Source organism: Lissotriton vulgaris, chromosome 9 (assembly GCF_964263255.1).
Source record: "Lissotriton vulgaris chromosome 9, aLisVul1.2, whole genome shotgun sequence".
Classification (NCBI taxonomy): Eukaryota; Metazoa; Chordata; class Amphibia; order Caudata; family Salamandridae; genus Lissotriton; species Lissotriton vulgaris.
The window spans coordinates 649,400,020-649,422,965 of NC_141697.1; the positions used below are offsets into that span (position 1 = coordinate 649,400,020).

The 22,946-nt window shown below is 44.0% G+C and overlaps 1 protein-coding gene across 7 annotated transcripts in view; it reads left to right on the forward strand.

Annotated features, from left to right (window-relative positions):
• The window catches only part of EHBP1L1 (EH domain binding protein 1 like 1), a 289,110-nt gene that overhangs the window by 215,829 nt on the left and 50,335 nt on the right, over positions 1-22,946 (forward strand). For 3 of the 7 annotated variants that reach the window (XM_086938343.1, XM_086938341.1, XM_086938344.1), the window contains 3 exons: positions 10,324-10,493; positions 10,728-10,776; positions 12,719-13,582. In XM_086938343.1, coding sequence (XP_086794469.1) covers positions 10,324-10,493; positions 10,728-10,776; positions 12,719-13,582 — 1,083 coding nt within the window. Of the gene's footprint in view, positions 1-7; positions 8,748-10,323; positions 10,494-10,727; positions 10,777-12,718; positions 13,583-22,946 lie in introns of those variants that run through there. The other 4 variants (XM_086938339.1, XM_086938340.1, XM_086938337.1 and 1 more) reach the window with 2 other exon arrangements.

Genomic DNA, 22,946 nt, shown 5'->3' on the forward strand with positions numbered 1-22,946 from the left:
TAACGATGTCTACATTAATGGATGATTCACTTCCTGTAGTGGATTCTGCTTCCTCGGAATATGAAAAGTTAGGTAGGCTTGTAGGTACTTTACAGGAATCTCCTGAGATACTTGATATAAAAAGTGTTGTGCTAATGGAAGAGAATGTTGGAACAAATACTAGAAAAGGTGTGGAATTTGTGCAAGAAGTGTGTTTTACAAAATCGTGTGAGAGTCAAGTGCTGGTGGGTGAGACGTTGTCTGAGGAAAAGGATGCTAATGTGCTCACAATGTATGAGGCTGGCGTGGAAAAGCCTTTGGTGGCGATGCCTGTTGCGTTTCAGTGTGAGGATAAAGTTACACAACATGAGTCAGAGCCATCTACTAAGGAGGTCCATGCTGGTGATTTTGCAGTTGTAGCAGACATGCCAAGTTTTGTGGAAGTGCTCCGAGCCATGGAGAGCGAGGAGAGAAACAGAGAGAAGGTAGGGCATGCGGAGCCAGAGGCTTGCCTCTTGTCTTCTGTAATCCCTACAAAAGACCAACATACCACTTCTCAGACTTCTGCAGAGTCTATAGTGGCAGCAGAAAAGAGCAGTGGAGAGTTTAGAATAGCACCAGATCTTGTGTATTCTGGGGTAGGCTCTGATAAAGCCATAGAAGATATGGTTTCTAGAGGCAGATTAGAAGTCTTAATTTCAAGAGAACAGCTGGTCAAAGGAGAGGTACTATCTTCACCAGCTTTAGAATATGACACAAAGATACAAAAAGAAACGAGAACTTTGTTAAGAGGCAGTTCGTCTTTTACAGAAGTACTTCTCTGGGATACTGAAGTGAAAGGTAGAATGGAGGGCGCTTTTATTGGTACGGGAAAGCATGAGGTTGAAGATCAAAGTTTAGTTGAAGAGACAGTGTCTTCAGGCATTCCTGTTTGTAGGTCTGAGGAGAAAGCAATAATAGAGGACAGTTTCATTACTTCTGAAACACATGAGTTTAAGAATGTGGGATTAGAAAAAACATCTTGTTCTTTAGCAATAGCGCATTCAGGGTGTGAAGAAAAAGTTGGTAGAAAAGATGCTTTTATGTATAGTGGACCATTAGACAGAAAGGGTGGTGAATTACAGAAAAGTGGCAGCACAGTGGCGGCAGCTGCTTCAGTGATTGAACGAGAGGCTATTGTAGGGGGACCGGAGGTCAAGGATGTTGAGATGGAAGTGATGTCTTCCGTAGAAGTACCTGTTTCTGCATTTGAACTGGAGAAGGGTGGAGAGAAATGTGAAACACGTAGGATGAAGGATGGAAAGGTGGGTACATTAGCTCAGCTAGAGGTTCCTCCTTCAGAAAATGAGATGGACAGTAATATAGAAGACACTTTCGAGCATACAAAAACACACATGATCAAGGATTATGGGTTTGTAGAAACGCCATCTTATCTAGAAGTCGCTCATTTAAAAACTGATGCTAATGCTAGGGTAAATTATACTTTCCAGACTACAGAGCCCTTTGAAATCAAGGACATTGGGCAAGTAGAAGATCTTCATTGTGTAGTGAAATCTAATTTAAAAAGGGAGCCTATGGAAGAATACCTATCCAGGTACAATACCACACAGGATACCATGGATGTTGGTTTAGTGGATCCTTCGTCTTCCATAGAAGTACCGCCTTCTTCATTGATTGAGAAGAGCGGGTTGGAAGATGAAGATTTGATCAAGGATGTTGGCTTTGAGGATGCTTTGTATACCGTAGAAGTAACACCTCCTTTGGCAAGTGAGAAAAGCGGTGCAGTAGATGACACTTTTAGGTATATTGGAATACATGACATCAGGCATGTTAACTTGGGAGAAGTGTTATCATGTGTTGAGGAGCCTCCCTTGAGGGGGGAGAACTTAGGTGGTGTCGACGACAATTTAAGATATTATGGAATGCTTGAGAACAAGGATTTCTCCATATTGGAGGATTTATCTTGCACAGAGATATCTCATTCCGAAGAGGAGACAGGTAGGATGGAAGATACTTTGAAGAATACTGCCTCAAATGAGGTCACAGATGTTGAGTTTGCGAAAAAAGTATTTTCTCAAGGGGCGCTGTCATCCAAGAATGAGGAGACAGCTCCGATGGAAGATATGGACTTCAGGAAAGATTCAGCGCCTATAGAGGTGTCTCAGTCAGAAACTTTTAAGAAAACCACATCACATTTAATCAAAGATGCTGGATTAGGAAATGGCTTATCTGCTTCGCAGTTTCTTGTGCCGGAAGGTGAAAAGAAAGTTAATGTGGAGGAGTCTTTCATGCATCCTGAAATACATGAGATTGAGAGTGTAGATTTAACAGATGCTTTATCACACTTGGCCAGTGACAAGAAAAATATGATAGATCTCATTTTAACAGTAGCTTCACCATCTGCTGACATACAACCTTGTGATATTGAAGCAAAAGACTGGATAGAAGATACTTTTAGCTATACAAATGAGGTTAACAATGTGAGGTTATCAGAGACATCAACTTCTGCAAAGTTAACTGCTGCAGGCATTGAAGAGCAAGCCAGTGTTCAAGACACATTTAGGTATTCTGAAACACACGAAGTTAAGGATACTGGAAAAGAAGTGCTACCTTCTGGAGAGGTGGCTGTTTCGAAGATTGAAGAGAATGATAGAGCAGAATACACTTTCTCGTCTTCCAAACCAAATGAAATTGAGAATGTAAAGGTTGACATATTATCTCCTGTGGAATTTCATTCATCTGAAAATGATCCAAAAATAGTACACAACACTTTCCCATACACAGAAATGCCAACAGTTGAGAATTTTGGGTCTAGAGAAATGATATCATATTTAGACGTCACTCATTCACAGAGTGAGGAAAAAGCTAGAATGAAAGATATTTGTGGTTTTCCAGAAGCCCACACATTTGAAGACATTGGACCTGTGGAATATGTTTCTTCTCCAGAGGATGCACACTCTTTAAGTGGAGGAGATATAGATGGAATTAAGTTAGGATTTTCAACAGTTGTGAATACTAGTGCTTTTGAGTTAGTGGATACCTTGCCTTCCTTAGAAGTACCACCTCCTTTGGCAAGTGTAAAGGAGGATGCGGTAGAGGGCTCTCTCAAATGCATTGGAATGCTTGATATCAAAAATGTTAATTCAGTGGAAGCGTTGTCTATTGTTGATAAACCTCTTCCTGCGACTAATGGTCAGGGTCCTGTAGAAGGCACTTTCAGTTATTATGGTATCCAAGAGAACAAGAACTGCAGCCTTTTTGAAGACTTATCTTCTACAGAGGTACTACATTTAGAAAATGAGATTGAAGCTCCCACTTTGATGTCTACTCCAAAGGATGAGGCCAAGAACTCATCCTCATTATCTTCTCTACAGGCTCAGCAACCAGTCAGCGAATGGAAAGCTCAGGCGGATGGCACTGTCATGTGTACAAGAAGGAATGAGCTCAAAAATCTTGACTCTATAGACCATTCAGCATCTAAAGTCAAACCTCCTTCTGAGAATGAAATAAAGGCTTGCTTAGCAGATGCTTTAGCATATACTTCTACCCATGCAGCAAAAGATATTGAGCAAAATGAAGTGTTACCTACCACGTCCATTGAGGATACAGATAGTGCAGAAGACATTTTCAAATATCCTGGAATGCATGAGATCCAACATGTAGTGTTGCCAGATGTTTTAGTTTATCCAGAGAGTGAGAACACATATGTAATGAGTACCACATTAACAGATGCTTCGCCATTTGTTGAAGCAACTTCTTCCAAGGTTGAGGAGAGAGGTAGGTCAGAAGATACTCTCATGCAAAGTGAATCATGTGAGGTAGGGAATGTTGCATTTTTGGAAACACCGTACACTGCAGAGCGATTTGCTTCAAGTTTGTTAGAAGAGGCTAGTATTGGAGACTGTTTCTTGACTGCTACAGTGCAGGAGGTCAAAGATGTTGGAAGGGAGGTTCTGCCATCTTTACAGGTACCTATATCAGAGGTGGAAGAGAAGGGTAGAGTGGAAGACACATTTCAGTTATCTGAAACACTTGGCTTCAAGGACGAAATCTTATTTTGTGAAGAGTTTTCTGCAGAAAGTGAGGTGAATCAAAGCATTGAACATCCTGACATAATTAAGGATTGTGGGGATGTAGGAATGATATTGTATCTAGATTTTGCTCCTACAGGGTTTGAAACACATGACAGTATAGTAAACACATTTGATTTATCAGAAACCCATGAAATCAAGGAAGTCGGACAAGACCTATCTTCTGTATCGGCATCTTATTCAGACAGAGAAGATAAAGAAGAAATCATGTTTGGATTTAATTCAGTGCATGATACCAAAAATGTTGGCTCAGTGGATGCTTTATATACCACAGAGTTAACACTTCCTTTAGTGAGTGAAAGAAAGGATGAGGTAGAAAAACCTTTCAGGTTTATTGATACACATGACATCAAGAATGTTATCTCTTCGGAATGGTCTTCCATTGAGAAGCCTTCCCCAAGAAGGGAGAGTCAAGGTGGACTAGAAAACACTTTAGGATGCTATGGTTTGCCTGAGAACAATGTTTTTGCCCTATTGGCAGATATATCTTCTGGAGCAGTACCTCACTCAGAAAAGGAGACAATTAGGGTAGAAGATACTTACAAACGTACTGACTTATTTGAGAGTGAAGGTATGGAAACATTAGCTTCTGTAGATGTTCTTCCATCGGAGAGTGAAAAGAAAGCTCAGATGGAAGATACTTTTTGCTGTAGAAAATCACACAACCTCAAAGATATTGATGTGCTACCTAAGCTCAAAGATTTGGGGGTACCTCCTTCAGAAGGCAAGGAAAAGACTTGTGTAGAAGACACTGCTGAATATACTGCAGCATATTCAATCAAAGATGTGAGTTTAGGAAATGTGATCTCTTCCCCAGTGAGTGATGGGAATAATAAGACAGAGGAATTTGTGAGGTATCCTGAATGGCATCAGATTAAAAATGTTGCGTTAACTGATGCTTTATTTACCTTGGATGGTAATGCGCATCATATGATGGGCGCCGAATTAGTTGAAGTTTTACCATCTGCAGCGGGTCCTGCATGTGAAGTCAAGGAGGACGATAGCAAGGAAGACAATTTCAGGAATCCAAAAACAAAGAAAAAGCAGGATATTAACATAGTGAAAGGGCTCTCTTCTGTAGAGCTATCTCCTTTTGAAAGTGATGAAATGGTTAGGGTAAAAGATGATCTCCTCTGTTCTGGAATAAACAAGATGACAGATAAAAGATGTCTGGAACCGTTACTGTTTCTAGAAGTCCTTTCTACAGAGAGTGAAGAGAAAGGTAGGACAGCAGACATTTTCAAGAATACAGCAACATATGAAATCAAGAATGGAGTGTTAGTCGAATTGTCATCTTTTGTAGAAGAGCCTCCTCTCCGGAGTGACAGGAACAATAAAATAGAGGATTCTTTCTTTTCCCCTGAAACACCAGAGAGTATGAATGTTGGGTTAATGGAAGTTGCATGTTCTTTAGAGTTGCCTTTGGAGAACAAGGAGGATTATGAAGTTGACACCATGCCTAGATATACTGTAACATGTGAAATCAAAGGTGTTGGCTCAGTGGAAGGACCAACTTCCGTAGAGGTACTCTCAGAGACTGTGGAGGACGTTAGAGTAGATGACACCTTTCAGTATTTTGGATTATCTTCTGAAGATGTTTGTCCCTTGGTGAATGATTGGATGAATAAGGAGAAGGATGCTCCAAAAAATGCGAAAAGACATGATATCCTGGATGTTGATTCCGTAGAAACATTATCAACTATAGTGAGGTCTCCTTTAGAGAGTGTTGAGCAATGTGTGGTTGAAGATGCAGTCAAATATTCTGGAATACAGGAGATTAAGGATGTTGATTCAACACAACCCTTATCTTCATTAGAGGTACCTTCTTCAGGGAGTGAAGACAAATGTCAGTTTGAAGGCACATTCAGGTATGGTGTAAAATGTGAAGTTATGGATGTGCTCTCAGCAGAATCAATGATTTCTGTAGAAGCATCTTCTTTATGGAATGAGGAGGAATGTGACTTCAAAGACGCTTTCCAACACTCCATACTTGAGCCTACAAATGTTGATTCAGAAGAAAGTATAACCTCAGTAGAGGTTGCTACTTCATGGACTGCAAGAGGGGTTGATATAGAAGATGCATTACATACTGAAATGCATAAGGTGACAGATGCTGGACTCACAGAAGCTGTGCCATCTATAGAGGTAGGTTCTTCAGAGAATGAGTTGGCAGATGCAATGGAAGACTCTCTATTGTGTAGTGGACCAAATGAGATCAAGGGCTTAGTTAAAACTTCACATTTTTTAGACGTATGTTCCACAGAGGGTGTGGAGGAAAACAGTGCAGAGGATATTTGCAGTTGTGTCAGCATGCATACAGTGAAGGAATTTGAGTTAGTGGGAGCTTTATCTTCTAAAGAGACAGCTTCTTTCGGAGTCATGCAGGGCGGTACAGGAGAAGATTCCTTGAAGGTGTCAGAAATTTGTGAGATCAAAGATGTGTTATCTGAAGGTATTTCATCTTTAAGGGAACAGCTTTCAGGGGGTGAGGATATCGTAATGATAGAAGACAATTTCAGGTACAATGAGCCACCCAAGAAAAAAGATATTGATGTAGGGTTAATTTTATCTTCTGTTGAGGAATCTCCTTTGGTAAAATCTCATCATGATTTTGATGGCAGTTTCACATATGTTGCAGATATAGATCAATCAAAAAGAGTAGAGATTGGTGGGTTAGAGGGAAAGTTCCAATCTTTAGGGTTTGAAGGGAGCAAGGAATATAGATTATTGGGTTCGCCCTCTTCAGCTGAGACACATTCCATAGAAAGTGAGGTAAGGCAGGAAATGGAAGAAAGTGTGAGAGATATAGAGAACTTTGAATTTGTGGCATCAAGGCCATCTTCGCCTTTTGTGATGGTATTACCCATAGAGTGTGAAAGGAACGGTAGAACAGAGGGCACTTTAGATGACTCAGGCAAACAAGAGGCCAAATGTAATGGAGCAGGAGCAGAGTGTGCCACCTATGAAAGAGAAGAAAAGGTTGACGACTGTGTAGAATATGCTGGTGAGTGTCTTATGAAAGATGCTTTTTTAGTACAAGGGAGGTCATCCATAGGAACAAAGCCTTTAGAGAGCACAGAAAGGGAAAGGGTACAGAATGCTTTCAGATTCACAGAAAAGGAGGAGACGAATAAAGTTGGGCTTGTTAAAGATGTATCCTCTTTTGAGGTATATGCATCACAGGCTGAGGATGACGGAAGGATAGAAGTTATTTTGGGAGATGTGCCAATGCTTGAGCGTAATAGTGATGAGTCTTTGGGAGCTATGCCAGTTGTTGGATCATCTACAATACACAGTCAAAGTGAAGAAAGGTTGGAGGACGCATTGGGCATGTCTGAAATGTGTATGATGAAAGATGATATGGTAGAGTTAATGTCAACAGTGAGCAAAGATAACGATGAACCAAAAGACACTTTACGGTATTCAGGATTGCATGAGTTTGAGGATGTAAGCTTCCTAGAATCTGGGGAAATACTGCCTGCTAAAGTTGAGGAGCAGTGTGGAAATGAGGAAATGTTCACTCATATAAGAAAGGATGACTTTAAAGCTACTGAGTCATTGAGAGAATGTGTATCTGTAGTGGTATACACTCAAGAAAGTGAGAAAACAGGTAGACTGGAGGACACTTTGGAAGGTGATTGGTTATTGGAGTCAAATAATTATGACTTTGTTGCGGATGCAGCTATTTTCACGAACAAACCTCAAGTGGGGGGTAACAGCCAGGAGGATAAGGGAACATGTAGTGAAGTAGAGTTAGGGTTTCTAGAAATGCTGCCTCCTGGAGAATTTGCATCTGTGGTGAATGAGAGGGTCGATACTGTGACAGACGAGGCCTTCGAGGTGACAGATGTTGAGCCAGTGGAATCATTGTCTTCATTGGGTTTAGCTTCTTCAGACCACAGGGGGAGAGACAAGGTAGAGGAGGCTCCCTTGCTGGGTGCGGGAGAGGCTTGGATAGTTGATGTAATGTCTCGTTTGCAGCTAAATCACACAATAGAAGCTGTGGTCAAGGGTAGCACAGAGGAGGCAACCAAGCTGAAACTTGAGGTCCCTGCTGCAACAGAAGGAGGGGTTGAAACAGTACCGCCTTCAGATGTTTTTGCTGGTCAACTGAATGAGAAGAAAGTTGAATTGGCACAGGCTGGGGTGCCTGCAGAAGAGGAGACTGGGGCATTCTCTTCCACTGCTCCATCAATGGTAGAGGATGCACCCTCCTCTTTGGAGTCACCTTCTGCATTGAGGCGCATGAATGAGGGTCCCTGTAAAGCATCAACACCAACTAGAGGAGATACTGGGATACCGCCTGCAGCCAATTCCATGCCTCTTGTAGAATCTCCTTCACCTACATGGAAGGTATTGTCCACAGAAGCTGTTACATCCTCAGCAGAAAATCAAACAACCAGAGCCCTCTTCTTTCCTATCCAGGAAGTAGATTTACCACCATCCATTGCTTCGGAAACTGCTGACCTGTCCCCTGAAGCCGCTCCTTCTGTTTTTGAGTACAGTGGATCCCTGGCATACGCTTCCACCACAATTGAGAAGAGCTCCTTCCAGAGCGAGAAGAATGAAGCCCAGGCTTTGCCCACTAGTTCTCTAACACAGCATAGCATACCTCCTGCTGAGATCACTGATACAGAGGGAAGTGGGGAAAAGGTGAAAACTGAGGAGTGCACCCAGGTATGAATTCGTCATTACTCACACCTGCAGACTTTGCACCCACGCCACAGTCCGTAACTTTTTGGTTTTGCTTGAACTAACATCCCGTAAACTTCCTCATGGTGTGGGTCAGTCATCAGAGTTAGCATATTTTAATTGGGTGGCAGCTTAGGTAAACTGACACACAAGCTCATGTAGTTTTCATGAAAATATTGCTAACGGCCATTTTGTTCCTTTCAAAGGAGCTGCAGCATTGATTGTCATGTAGAGGTGAGCAGTTTGCGCCCTTGAACGGAATGATGAATAGGCAAAGACTGCAGTTTTGATCCCTTTACAGGAGTGAAAACTTCCACAGGCCCCTTAAAGTGAGCAATAACACATATCAGTTTGTGTTGCTCTCCATGTCAGAGGTCATTTTCTTTTTATACAGTGAACAGTGACTCAAGAGTTGGCCTGAGATAGCCTTTTCCTTATTGTGATGGAAATGGCAGACACAGGACTTGGGAGTTGTCCTTTTACTTTTGGTAGTTGGTAGTTGAGCACAAGACCAGGGAACGCACGGAAGCATGGTTTTGTTTGCAGGTAACAGGCGCCACCAGCATTGACTTGTCTTACACATGGTATAACAGAGGCTGACCACAGAAAATAATTATTCAAGCAGTAGTCACTGTAAACCATGAAATGATGCATTTGTGGCTCCAGGCAAGGGAAAAAATATGGCTGCAGACCATAAAGAGTTGGAAAGGGAAGGAGAAATAAGTTACTGAAACAATGTTTATTCGTTGCAACTCCAATATACTTATAAGGTTTGTGGATAAGTTTAGGAAGGCTAATGTTAGGAGAGCACCAGACTCCTGGAAACAGAGCTGCTCACCTCCAATCTGCCTAAAGGACATGGATTACTGAAGAAAGGTGTTCAACATCTTCCCCGGCACAAAAAACGCTTTGCGAGTCATCCCCCGAGAGCCCTAATGCATGCTGCAGTGGACTTGAACTATTGCATGGGTTTCTCTTGGCTCTTTGTTGCTTTGGACATGGTTTGGTTTTGTGTACCTTGCAAATGCTCTGTAAAGTCTAGCACGAAGTGGGGGCTGTGAAACCTCTCCTCTTTTCCTCTTCCTTAACCCCTAACCCTCAGGTGTCCCTAGGCCACAAAATGCTGGGAAGTATTGCTGTAGTAATTTGTAACCGTAAAAATCATGGAGCTAAGGCTTGCTTTTCTGGTATGGTAGTAGAATAACGTAACCAAAATATTGTCATTCATAAATGCTCTGTCCTAAATATTGTTTACAACAATATCACCCACTTGGAGATAATAAGAGGAAAAATACCCACAGAGAAAATATTTTTATAAACAATTTTTAGGAAACAATATTTCTGTTAGACAATATTTTTGATAACCATATTGTTATATACAACCATTTTGTGTAATGGCGCATTGCTGTACTTTGGCCTCCTTCTCAGAGAGCAGAGGCACACCACATGTGCTATAGTAATTCCAGTATGAGATTTAAACAATAGAGTGGCATTTATTTGTCCCTCTCTTTATGCATATATATATGCCAGTGTCATTCAAATTATTTTTCTTTGGTTGTAGATGAGCCTTTTGGATAGCTCAGACCTGGTCAGTACCAGCAACTCCCTGCTGCAGTGGTGCCGAGAAGTCACCAAAGGCTATCGAGGTGTGAGAATCACCAACTTTACCACATCCTGGCGCAATGGGTTGGCCTTCTGTGCAATCCTGCACCACTTCCACCCAGACAAGATGTAAGTAGACAGCTGTTATCCACAACGTTGGATGAGTGATTAAGAAACATACTTGGAATTAGCTAGGAAATGTCAGGGGAAGGGCACAAGGCTACTGTGTCAACTCTGGGCGGGGCAAAGTCACACCAGCAAGGATGTGATTGGCGTAAAATGGAAAATGTGCACAAGAGAAAATGCTTTTTTTAAAACAAGGATGATATTTTAATAATTTCTTCACTACCTTTTGTTTTATAGTAATTATGACTCTCTTGATCCTCTGGATATCAAACTAAACAATAAAAAAGTAAGTATGTTTTGTTCTTCATAAACCTATTCAATAAACGTTTGTGGATCAGTGCATATAGTGTATTCGGTTATATCTCTGTGCTTTGTTGTTTATCAGAGAATGGATGAATACTGTGACTCTTTACTTTTAATACATATATCTGTGTATCTGCAGCTGTTTCCTTATATTCTCTGTCTCAGGATCTGGCCCCATTAGGAATACTTGCCTATAACTTCTTTGAGAAGGCAATACTCTCTCTTTCCAAGCTGCCAACTGCTGATTTGCTGTTTCTCGTCTCAGGGCTAGTGCAAGGACTGTTTACACTTCAGGCAAAGGCATGTTTTCTTATGTCCAGAGTTTCTCTCTTGCTGGCCCAAGGGCAACACTTAATGGATATAAGGGCAATCTGGCACCACAGCTGGTGGTACCCAACGCAGGTTTCAAGGATTGCACACTTAAGAACTGGTGCTGCATGCTCTCTGGCCCATAGCACTGGTAAGTATAGCGTCATTGCCTGAGTGGCAGACTGGAAACACCTTCCATGTCTCCACTCAGCATCATCATTTTACTGACCACTAGGTGTAATTGTCTTTTCTATACCATGGAGATGTGGTAGTGACATACCTGGTGTGGAGGGAGACTAGCTCTCAGCTTCTGTTGGCAAACAATTAATTCGAACAAATAACAACTTGAAAGTGGTGGATCCCTCTCTCACGAGTGTAACAATCAATGAAAAGGTTGTAGAGACTCAAGTGCAATAGAGATAGATCAGATGAGCTCCAGATAGGATGGATAGGCAGAAATGATAGGGTTGGAGGCCCTTATGCCTGAAATTCAGAGTTAGGAATATTGTTGCAATTTGATGTGACTGCACTTCCTCCCTAAGTCCATCAATTTGAGCAAGTATTGGCTAACCCAAGTGTTGGAAAAGTAAAATAAGGAATGAGTTGTAGCTCAATTCTCACTGGCTCAGAAAGGGCTCACACATCATTCCACTGAGTTTGTTTAGTTGTTTTCAGCCTACCCTAGTATGTTGCTACCTCAGGTGTCATTGGGAACATTCTAGGTCCAATTTCACTCCCAAGGTGGTCAGGCCGAGGGGTGTATAGCTTGAACACCTGCGGTCTGTCATTACACTATGCACAGATGGCACCTCTTTTGTATTTAACTATGCGCCTGACAACTTTCTTGCTACCGCTGTAGAATGTGTCCTCTAAACAAAATAGATGATGGAGGGTTGTTTCTCTAAGTGAAATATTGGCTATCCACAGTCATGGTAGGGGGTATTTTTTCCTTTGGGTGATACGGCGTGCTTCCACAGGTGAGGGGTAAGGTAGTTATGTTCTATGGGTAATATGATATATTTCTGTGAAGCGTTTCTTCTTGATGAAATAGCAACTTTTTAGAGGTGGGGAAAGGACAGGTGTCCTTTGACAAGCAAAGAACGGGGTCCTTTCTTTTGACAAGAGTGTGATACTACAGACCATAAATGGCTCAAGTGTCTCCTCTGTGTGATATGATGCCTGTTAGGCGAAGAATGATGGCATATTCCCTCCTCTGTTTAATCCTTTTTTTAAAGGCATGCCTGGAATTATTAAATTCTCTCTGCTCTACTTCAGGCCTTTATCTGTTGCCACCTTCCTTAGGGAATGAGAAGAGTGAGATTATGTGATAGGCCTGCTGCTCACATTTTATGTTGCTCAACCATACTGTTGCTGGGGCTCCAAGTAGCTACCTGTGCAGTGCAGTTAATCTACCTCCAAGGCATGGGGCAATGGGAAGAGTTCCCATCATTACAGAGCTTACCCTGCTTCTCCAGTATTCAAGATAGATGCATCATAACAATTTCAATTTAGGAAATTGGGAAGAATGGATAAGGTATAATGTGGGTTGTCCTTGCATGGTTTGTAATTCTTGATGTCCTGATAGTAACACTTTACATTTTCTATCCTCTCTTAAGGCATTTGATGGGTTCGCTCTTTTGGGGATCTCACGACTCTTGGACCCATCAGATATGGTGTTTCTGTCTGTGCCAGACAAGCTGATCGTCATGACATATTTGTGCCAGATCCGGGCGTTCTTTACAGGACAGGAGCTTAACATCATTCAGATTGAGCAGAACAGCAGCCAGAGTACATACAAGGTGGGCAAATATGACACAGATGACCACTTCTCTGTGGATCCAGCACGCTTCTACTCTGAGAAAATACACAGCACCCCTGGCGGCACCATTGTCCTAAAATCCGTTGGCAAGAAACAAGAGGACAAGGCGCTGCAGATGAGTGCAGACAAGAATACGGATGGACGCAGTGTGCCAGAGACCAGCGAAGCGGTGCCCAGGGCGAGCACTAGTATTAATGGTGCTCAGCCATCGGCTGTAGACACCCCTGACACTGCTTTCAAGGATTCTGGGACTGCAGCCCGAGCAGAGGAGGGTGTGAATATAAATGGAGGTGTGACTTCAACTGCTGGGGCTGGAAAATCAGATGGAGTACTGCCGCCTCCAAGGACTAAGAAACTGAGAATAAATGGAGAGCGGGACCTGTCTACTGCCGACAATAAAGGCACTGATCAGCAAGAGGGTACAGAGGTAGGCTCAGGCAAGGAGAGACTCCAACGCAGCACATCCACCACTAGCCAGGGCACACCCGTGGCACCTCCACGTACCCATGGCAGCAAGTGTAGCTTCTCCCATGTGAGAGATGCCGACCTGGTCAAGAAGCGACGGTTGCGCCTTAAGAGCGAGTCTCTGTCGCTTGAGGATAACGAGGTGGGCGCTCACATGTCTGAGAGTACACGACGAAAGTCAGAGATCATCACTGTGGTAAGTGTGGTCCTGTTTACGTTGGGGTGAGGAAGTTATTTGTTGGCTTTTGTGGATTAAAGACATTTGAGCATAAAGCATTTTACTATATGCTGTATCAAAAGCAGATGATGATACAGACAGAACCACAGCTTTTATGTAAACACAATGTTTGTGTGCTTAGCTGTTTTGTAAGCCCCAAGGTGATATGGGCAGTGATGATGCTAGGGATTACTGATCCATCATCAGCTGTGGTCTACGTGATGCATAGTTATCCAAAGCTGTGTTACAATTAATCGTAATTTGCAGTGGTTCTGTGACCATGAAGACATTCACAAATGAGATGTAGCCAATGAGCAATTGTCCTCCCACATGAGGTTTTCTTGTTTTAAGTGATGAGGTGATAATCACACTTGAAAGCAACAACAATTTTCCATGTTGCTGAGTTGTTGCCCAGAACTTTGAAGTAAGGAACAGTTCGTACATGCAATACAAGTAATTTAGTCATTAGTCAGACCGGTGAATGCGGTATGCATCAATTAACCTCACATCTAACGTAAGCATTGAGTTGTCACCCACAATTGTGATGCGATTAGCAGAAAGCAAAACCCATCACATTCATTCAAGAGATCAATTATTTCTAGATATCAAATATGTAATTTATAAGACAAGCTGAGAATACCTAAGGTGTGAGTGAATATTCAACGGCGAGTAAACACTGATGCAAAAATGCAGGAAAGTTAAGATGCAGATATATATAGTTTGCAGTCTGAAGGCAAAAACATTGCAGAGATATGAGATGAAACAACGCAAGTGTATGAGACATGCTTTTCTCTGTGACATCCACTATCTCTACAGATGGCAGTGGGGACGACTTAACTATCCTTGAATGCAAAAACAGGGGCCAGTTTGGGAATCCTCTGGTAATTAATTGGTTGCAGAAACAAGGCATTCCTTACTCCCATTAAAGAAGCTTGGAAGTACTTGTACCAGCATCCTGTGGCTGCAATTTGAAATTAGATGTTTATTTGTAACCTCACTGTATTTCAGATACAACAACAATTCTGACTTTCATTATAGGGTTTTAAATTGAGATTTAGCAACATTAACAATTTAGTTGAATGAAAGGATGTGTTAAATCATTTTGTATGTATCTTTTCTGGTTTAAGCTACTGGAAATGGTATTTGGCTGAAATGATTACAATGCAGTGCCATGCTTTAGCCGACAGTATCCCATTCACTGGCACCCAGATGCCTAGCACTTACTTCACTGAATCCATCAAAATCTTTCTCTGTTTTATTATTTAGTCTTCTGAAGAATTATAGTATCTTGGTAGTGTGTGTTGTCAAAAGGCAGTAGTTCTGAGTCACAAGTGGTCCTTCTCACACTGGTAACTTCACAACAATATGCAGTTGGATGTTTATATATTGCTCCTGAGGATGCAGAAACATTGACATTTGTACACAAAGACCAGATGTCAGATGGTGTGGATGGTGTGGCGAGTTACGTCATGGTTTAATCTCTCCTGAGGCTCAGCCGGGAGTGCATGTTTGATTAACTATTTGCTCTACTGTTGCTAATTTGCTGCTCTAATTGCGGATTTGCACACTTGTAATTATTTTAAAACTGTACGCTGCTGATTCTTTTAAACAGCGCTTCTAATTTTATTGGAACACATCGTACCTTTCCCCCGTAGCCTCGATTTCCGGCACTGGTTAGCCGGGCTTTGGGATCGCGGGGCCGCCATTTTGGGTAGGCAGGCTATGCTTTCTCGTCCCTGATGTTATTTAACCACAGGATGATGTGAGCGTGCAGCGGGCGCACCGGCGGCGCGTTAAAGGCAGGCCCGTCTGCGCCCGTCCGCGATCGTACCGCGCTCAGCGCCAGCCATTATGCTTGTGGAGGCCCAGGTAACCAGCAACAAATATATTTTGATGGTCCATCTCTAAAGGAGCTTAACCCTAGTACCAATAATCATGATTGAACCTGCATTGATCCTATGAAGCACTCGCCAGGTTCACCGAAGCCCTGTGTAGGATGCGGGGTTACAATCCCAAAGTTACGTTTTGATACCATAGAGAGGTTCAGACCTCAGGTAGTAAAGTCAGGGAGAGACACGGTTTGGAATTTGGTCCTGATGAATGTGAGATCTTTGGTCAAACACAGCTTACAATGTGCTTTATTTTTGGAAGCCGAAAACATTAAAACAGCCTTCATTACTGAATCCTGGACGGATAATGCTTCCGGACCGGATCTTGTTAAGGCGACACCTCCGAACTTTGTGTGCCATACCCTGAACAGGCCCAAAGGAAGAGGTGGTGGCCTAGCAGTTATCTACCATTCCTCACTTTGTGCGTCTTTTAGCCCTGGAGAGGTGGAGGGTAGTGAGGCTTTGGACTTCTCCTTCCATTTATCTTCTCACTATACCTTTCAAGGGTCACTTATTTACAGACCACCGGGCCCTAGAAGACGTTTTATTGAGCGGGTGGGTAAACTCATCAAATCGGGTATTCTGTTTAGTTCCTATACCATTCTAGGAGATTTTAACTTCCATCTGGAAGCCTCCCTAGATACTGACTCAGTTAAACTCCTAGATTTAATGAAATGCAGCAACCTTGAGCAGCTGGTAATGGAGGCGACTCCTCAAGCAGGACATACGCTTGATAGTATTTTTTCGAACAATCCGCACCTGCTAGTCACCAAGATTGCAGCACTTCCATGGTCGGACCACAAAGCGGTCTTATTTGATCTTTCCGTTCCAGAGCATCTTTCGCAGAAACAAGCTGGAAAAAAGAAGCTGGCAATAAGAGCGTAGAATAAAGTGGAAGGCAAGGATCTGTGTGAAACCTTAAATAAGACTATGGGGTCGCCTCCCCATAATTTAGAAGATGCTACTCGCCGCTTCTCCAGCTGGTTGGAAACAGCTGGGAACGTGTTGGCCCCAATAAAAATGACTTATCCCACCAGATCACGGCCTTCCGCCCCTTGGTACTTACAATCACCCCGGGAATAAAAACTGTTATGTAAACACCTGGAGAAAAAATGTAGAACAGAATATAAGGAGACAGATAAGAAGAAGTACAAAGGCGCTCTTTCTACATACAAACAGCAGATTAACCAGGCCAAAATTCAATTCTTCTCTATGAAGATTTAGAAAGCAATAAACTCAGCGAGAGAATTGTTTAATACTGTTACCAGCCTGGCTAATCCAGTGACGTTCACAGCAATGCCGAGTCAGGAGTTATGTGATAAATTGGCTACATTCTTTTTTGATAAAGTGGATGCTATTTTTTCCTCTTTCTCTATTTTTACGACCAAGAACATTGCAAATCAAACGGTTGATCGTTCAATAGAGCTGGAGGCGATACTGGACACGTTTGTTCCTCCAACGGCCCTAGAAACTAGTAACCTTCTTAGTCAGGTGAATTCCGGCTCCCCTTCGGATCCTTGCCCGATTTCTGTATTAAAGTTAGCGGCTGAGCCAGTAGCTCAAGTTCTTACACCCATTTTCAATTTAATGTATTCAGAGGGACATTTCCCACTAGATTGGAAAAAAACCTCTATTCTGCCCCTCCTGAAGAAACCAAATCTGGACTCTAAAGACCCAAATAACTACAGACCTATATCTAGACTCCCGGTTCCTGCTAAAATGATTGACAAAAATTTAAACATGCAGTTGAGCCAATTTCTTGAGTCCTCTCAAGCACTGGACCACACACAATACGGCTTTCGAGGGGGCCATAGCATGGAAGTTGCCCTCTTGAAATCAACAGAAGAAATAAGGACTATTCTGGATCTAGGCGGTAAAGCGGCCCTGATCCTGTTAGATCTTTCTGCAGAATTCGACACGGTCCATCACGTATTGCTGATGGATCGGCTGCAGGAGATCGGGGTTCAGGGCGCGGCCTGGAGACTATTAAAATAATTTCTGTCTAATCGGACCCAGCAGGTGGCGTTGGGAGAATTTGTATCTTCTCCGTTTTCATTACCATGTGGGGTCCCTCAGGGGTCCTCACTGAGTCTGACACTTTTTAATATTTATGTGTCCTCCCTCACACCCCTTATTCAGTCCTTTGGGTTTAGCCTTACTAGCTATGCTGACGATACCCAAATAGTGGTGTCTCTCCTTCCTGCGGAGTCTAAAAGCACAGCAATCCGATTCAACGATTGCATGAACGCAGTGGGAACTTGGATGGCCCAGACCTGCCTCAAGTTAAATTCTAACAAGACAGAGGTGGTATGCTTTGGGAATGATGCCAACTTCTGGACGCCAGAATGGTGGCCTGACACTCTGGGTCCTCTTCCCGTACCTATCAAGAAGGTAAAAAATCTTGGGGTCTGGATAGATCAGAAGCTCAATTTTAAAGACCAGGTTAATTCTGTGGCCTCTGCCACATCCTATGCCCTAAGGTCATGTAAGAAAATTCTGCCTCTGCTCCCGTCCGATTGTCGTAAAACAGTGATTACAGCTCTCACCATGTCGAGGCTGGATTACTGTAACAGTCTGTATTTTACCATTCAGGAAGGTTCAATGCAGAAGTTACAACTTATACAGAATGCAGCTGCCAGACTGCTGTTGGGCATTCCTAAATATGCGCCAATAGCAGATAAGATACGAAAATTACACTGGCTGCCACTCAGGAAGCGCACCATGTTCAAGGCGATGTGTTTAGTACACAAGGCCCTCTACGGAGCAGGGTTGGCCTATCTAAAAGAACACCTTTATCTGTATACGCCAATTAGATTATTACGATCATCTGATGCCAAATTGGTGCATGTCCCATTTGTCAGAAAGGCCACCTGGGGTGGTAAAAGCTTTGTGGCAAATGCAGCCAAAGTATGGAACAAGCTTCCCCTTCAGCTCTGTGCTATTTCAAAACTTTTCATCTTTCGAAAGAACTTAAAAACCTGGTTGTTTTCAGAATAGTGGACCAGGTATCTGCCTGGCTTGGTCCCTCCCGAGAGATTTCACATAGCGCCAGGACACCCATGGGTAACAGCGCGCTCTCTAAATGCCATAAATAAATAAATAAAAGGGAAAGTAGGATACTTTTGAACTATTTCCTTGAGGTCAGAACAGTTGATATCAATTTCAGATCCATATAGAGTTCATTCAGGAGGTTGGGACATAAAAGGAGAATGCTATTCCCCTTGCTTTCTCAGTCCTTGCCTTAAGGATTTCCAGTTGTTTTGAGCGGTGCATATGCAGCCAAGGAGGGAAAGGCTGTTAGCTAGGGGATCACATTTGTTGGTTTGGATACATTTGAAAATTATGAATACTGATTTATCTTGATGTTTTCTGGGAGGAGGAACCAGTGGAGAATCTGGAGGGTGGCAGTGAGGTTGTTATTTTGCTGGCCATTGATCAGAACTCTCTTTGCACATCACTATGAACTGATAATTTTGTATACTAACTTATTTTGACTTGGTGCAATTCAGTTTGGACAATTAAGCAGAATTTCCTGACAAGCAGCACCTTGTCTCATCTACCGTACCTTTGTCTGCTGAGAGGTTACTAGGATGCAGCAGTAGAAAGTTGCCAGAAATTACGGGTGTGTAATGTTAATAGCCACATCCCTTTACTTTCTGCATCAGCAATCCAAATTTAGTGAAGGACAGCCCCGCTTTTCATCATCAGATGATTACTTTTACCTGCAGATTCCTCACCTTGTGAATTTCCTCCAGATGCTAGACAGGATTCAGAAGTGTTGAAGTAGCTCTCCTTCTCGGCCAGACCCCATTACTGGGGCCATGGGTCGGATGGGCTACTGGATCCCCATTGTGGTGGTTGAGGATGTTTGCCAATCGTCTTTGGTCCATCCATCTATAACTCTGCAAACTGGGCCAAGAACACCCCTTTCCACACTTGACTCTTAGGATGGCAAGGGAGAGGAGTCAAGGGCCTCTCATGGAGGTATCATGGGGATTATGAGCTCAGGAAGCCCCGTGCATACCTACTCTCTTGTTGTTACAGCGCAGGTGGGGCAGGATAGATGCATGCAGTGGCCCTGCTCCAGTCGAGAATGCTCTTGAATTATAGGGGGGTGGTAGATGTACTCAGAACTTCACAGCTGGGAGATCTCAGCATGGCGGCGCACACAGTGACATTTATCTTCAGCAGTAGAGGTCTCCCTAGGGCAGCTGTACAAGAAAGAGCTAGGATGGTAAGTGCTACCTCCAGGCTGATTGTAAACATATGGCAATTGTACCGATAAGGGCTACCACCTTGGCAGCAATGGAAAATCTCAACTTTGGCGCCAGCAGTGGCAGCAGCCTTTCAGTCCCATGGCAGGCCAGTCACACACAATGCTTGCACTTTTAGGATTCTTGGTGCTGTAAACGACAAGAACACCTCAGGGAGACCAGGGGACACTTTCACACATGGTCACTCTTGTCCTAGCTCACTTGCAGTCACTCTCTATCTCTGTTCATTCTCCATACCGGGACATGCTAGGCTTCTCATCCTGTACAAGGCTATCCAAAATGGATCCCATTGGTCCCACTATTCACTTTCATCACACACAGAGTCCTACAATCAGACTTTATGTTTGTCTTTCACTCTATTCAGCATTCTGCTGCCTTTTGGCTAGGGTTGAGCTATAGAAATACATGAAATGTCAGTGCAAGAATCTGGGGTTCAAATAGTGTTAGTAGACCACCCTGTCCTTGACACACGGAAAAAATATCTGGTCGTACTAATGAGTTATGTTATGTTATGTTATATTTTACTTCTATAGCGCACGGCTACTCAGTAAGAGTGTCCCGGCGCTTTATTTAGGCAGCTCAGTGTGAAAAACATAACACCATTAGACAGAGACAGATAAGGGAATGAAAGACGTCCTAAAGGTTAAAAAGCCAGGTCTTGAGGCTCTTCCTAAACAGGAACAGATTAGGTGTGCGCCGCAAGGCCAGAGGTAAGGTGTTCCACAACTGAGGGGCCCTAAAACCAAAGGAGTGACCCCCGTTGCGGGCCTTCCTCACTCGGGGGACCACGGCCAAGAACAAAGATTCCGACCGAAGAGATCGAACCGGGCGATAAAAGACGAGCCTGCGCTGTAAGTACCTTGATCACGAGCCAGAAAGCGCTTTGTGAGCCAGGGTCAATGATTTAAACATAATCCGCTTCCGGATGGGCAGCCAGTGAAGCGACTGCACCAACCCGGATACTCTCGCTCGCCTATGGAGGCCGAAGATGGCGCGAGCTGCAGAGTTCTGCACAACCTGCAGCCGCTGAACAAGATAGTCCGGAAGCCCTAAATATAGGACGTTGGCATAGTCCAGTCTGGAGCCTATTAAGGCTTGCACAGTAATCTTTCTATGCTCTTCTATAAGCAAAGGTAAGAACTTCCGGAGCATCTTCAGAATACCAAAGCAAGTGCCCGTCAAACCAAGAATATGTGATCTCAGCGTAAGATTATTATCAATCTTAACTCCCAGATTTTTTGCCACCTGAGATGCCTGAGCAGGGGGACACATATCCGTTGGCCACCAGACCCGCCATTCAGGGTCCGAGGCACAGCCAAAGAACAGTACCTCCGATTTGTTGGAATTAGCTTTGAGGCTGTTCCGCTGAAACCAGTTAAAGACCATCCCTAGGCAACCCCGAATGCTCTCTCCATCAAAAGCCTGATCTTTCCTACAAGTGAAGAGCAGTTGAGTGTCATCCGCGTAGGACACGATCTGGACCCCAAAGGACTCCACCAGTGCCGCCAGAGGGGTCATAAAGATGTTAAAAAGAGTCGGGCTCAACACAGAACCCTGCGGAACTCTGACTCCCAAAGGCGGCATCTCAGCGGAGCTCGGGGAGGCCCAGACCGTTTGTCGGTGACCCTCAAGAAAAGATGTAAACCATTTGAACACCGTCCCCCTCAGACCAATGTCATAGTGTCTGGCGAGAAGCGCCTCATGGAGAACGGTGTCAAAGGCCGCCGACAGACCAAGCATGACAAGCATGGCCTTGCCTCCTGAGTCCAATGTCTCCCTAATAACCTCTGACACCTCCAGGAGTGCCGTCTCCGTAATTAATTTGGGATGGAAACCGGATTGCGAGGGGTGCAATAGGTCATTCAATTCTAGAAAACTAGAAAGAGCGCCATGCACATGCTTCTCCGTGATCTTAGCCAACGCCGGGAGGAGGGAGATCAGCCTGTAGTTGGCCAGAACCTCGACGTTTAATCCTGGCTTCTTGAGGAGGGGAATCACCATAGCCCTTTTCCAGGACCGCGGGACCCTCCCCTCGCTTAAAGACAAGTTCAAGAGAGGGTTGACCAATGGGTTGACCACAGGCGCCATCCTGGCCAGAAATTTGGCAGGGCAGGGGTCTAATGGCGAACCTGATTTAAGATTGGCCAGAAGTGCAAGGGAAGCATCGGTGGAGACAAAGGGAAACTCCGCCAGAACAACATCCCGAGTGGTCGATGGAACTAGTCCGGCCCCAATGCTAGGAGACACTTCAGCAGACCTCTCTGTAAAGGAGTCCTGGATCGATTTAATCTTGTCTGTAAAGAACTTGGCAAGATCACAGACCCACGACTCAGGTGACGCTATTTGAGGCAAGTTGGATCTAGGGGCCGTGAACTCCCTCACCACAGTAAAGATCTCCTTACATGAATTGGAGGCAGCCTCTATCCTCCTGGCAAGATATTCCTTTTTCTCGTGGAGAACGTCGCAATGGTAGGCTTTGACCGCTATCCTGTAAGCAAGTCTGGCCTCCACGTCATACTGAAGACGCCACGCCCTCTCAGCCACCTTACACTGGCTACGAGTGACATGCAGTGCCTCAGTGAACCACGGCGCAGAAACCCGCTTGGCCGTGGGCCGAGGGGCCATTACGGGGGCTAAATCATTCAGCCTCTCCGAAAGCCACACCTGCATGGCCTCTACGTCCTGCTCCAAGTCAACAGAGAGGGGGCACGGATGGTCCACAAAAGCCTGAGCTAGCAGCTCAGGAGTCACCCCGTGCAGTGCCCTCGAGGCAGAACCATACTGTCTAGGGGCGCTACTAGGTAATTGCTCACTCCTCAGTATGGAGAACCTGACCAACCTGTGGTCGGTCCAAAGCACCGGGAGAAGCTCAATATCCACTAAAGGGACCGAGGAAAAAACCTGATCCAGGGTATGTCCCTTGTCGTGTGTGGGGCCCACCAGAAAAGAAAAAAGGCCAAGAGGAGCAGTAATGTCAAACAATTTGTTTGAGTCCGAATCCTCAACCACATCCATATGAAAATTGAAGTCTCCCGCCAGCAACAATGCCGCGCACACAAAGCCAGTCCAGAGATGGCAGCCTGGACGTCCTCAAAAAGAGAACCCACTGGTCCTGGAGGTCTATATACCAGCAGCCCTTTCAAGGCTTGATGCGGGGTCAACCTAATGGTGAAGGCGAGG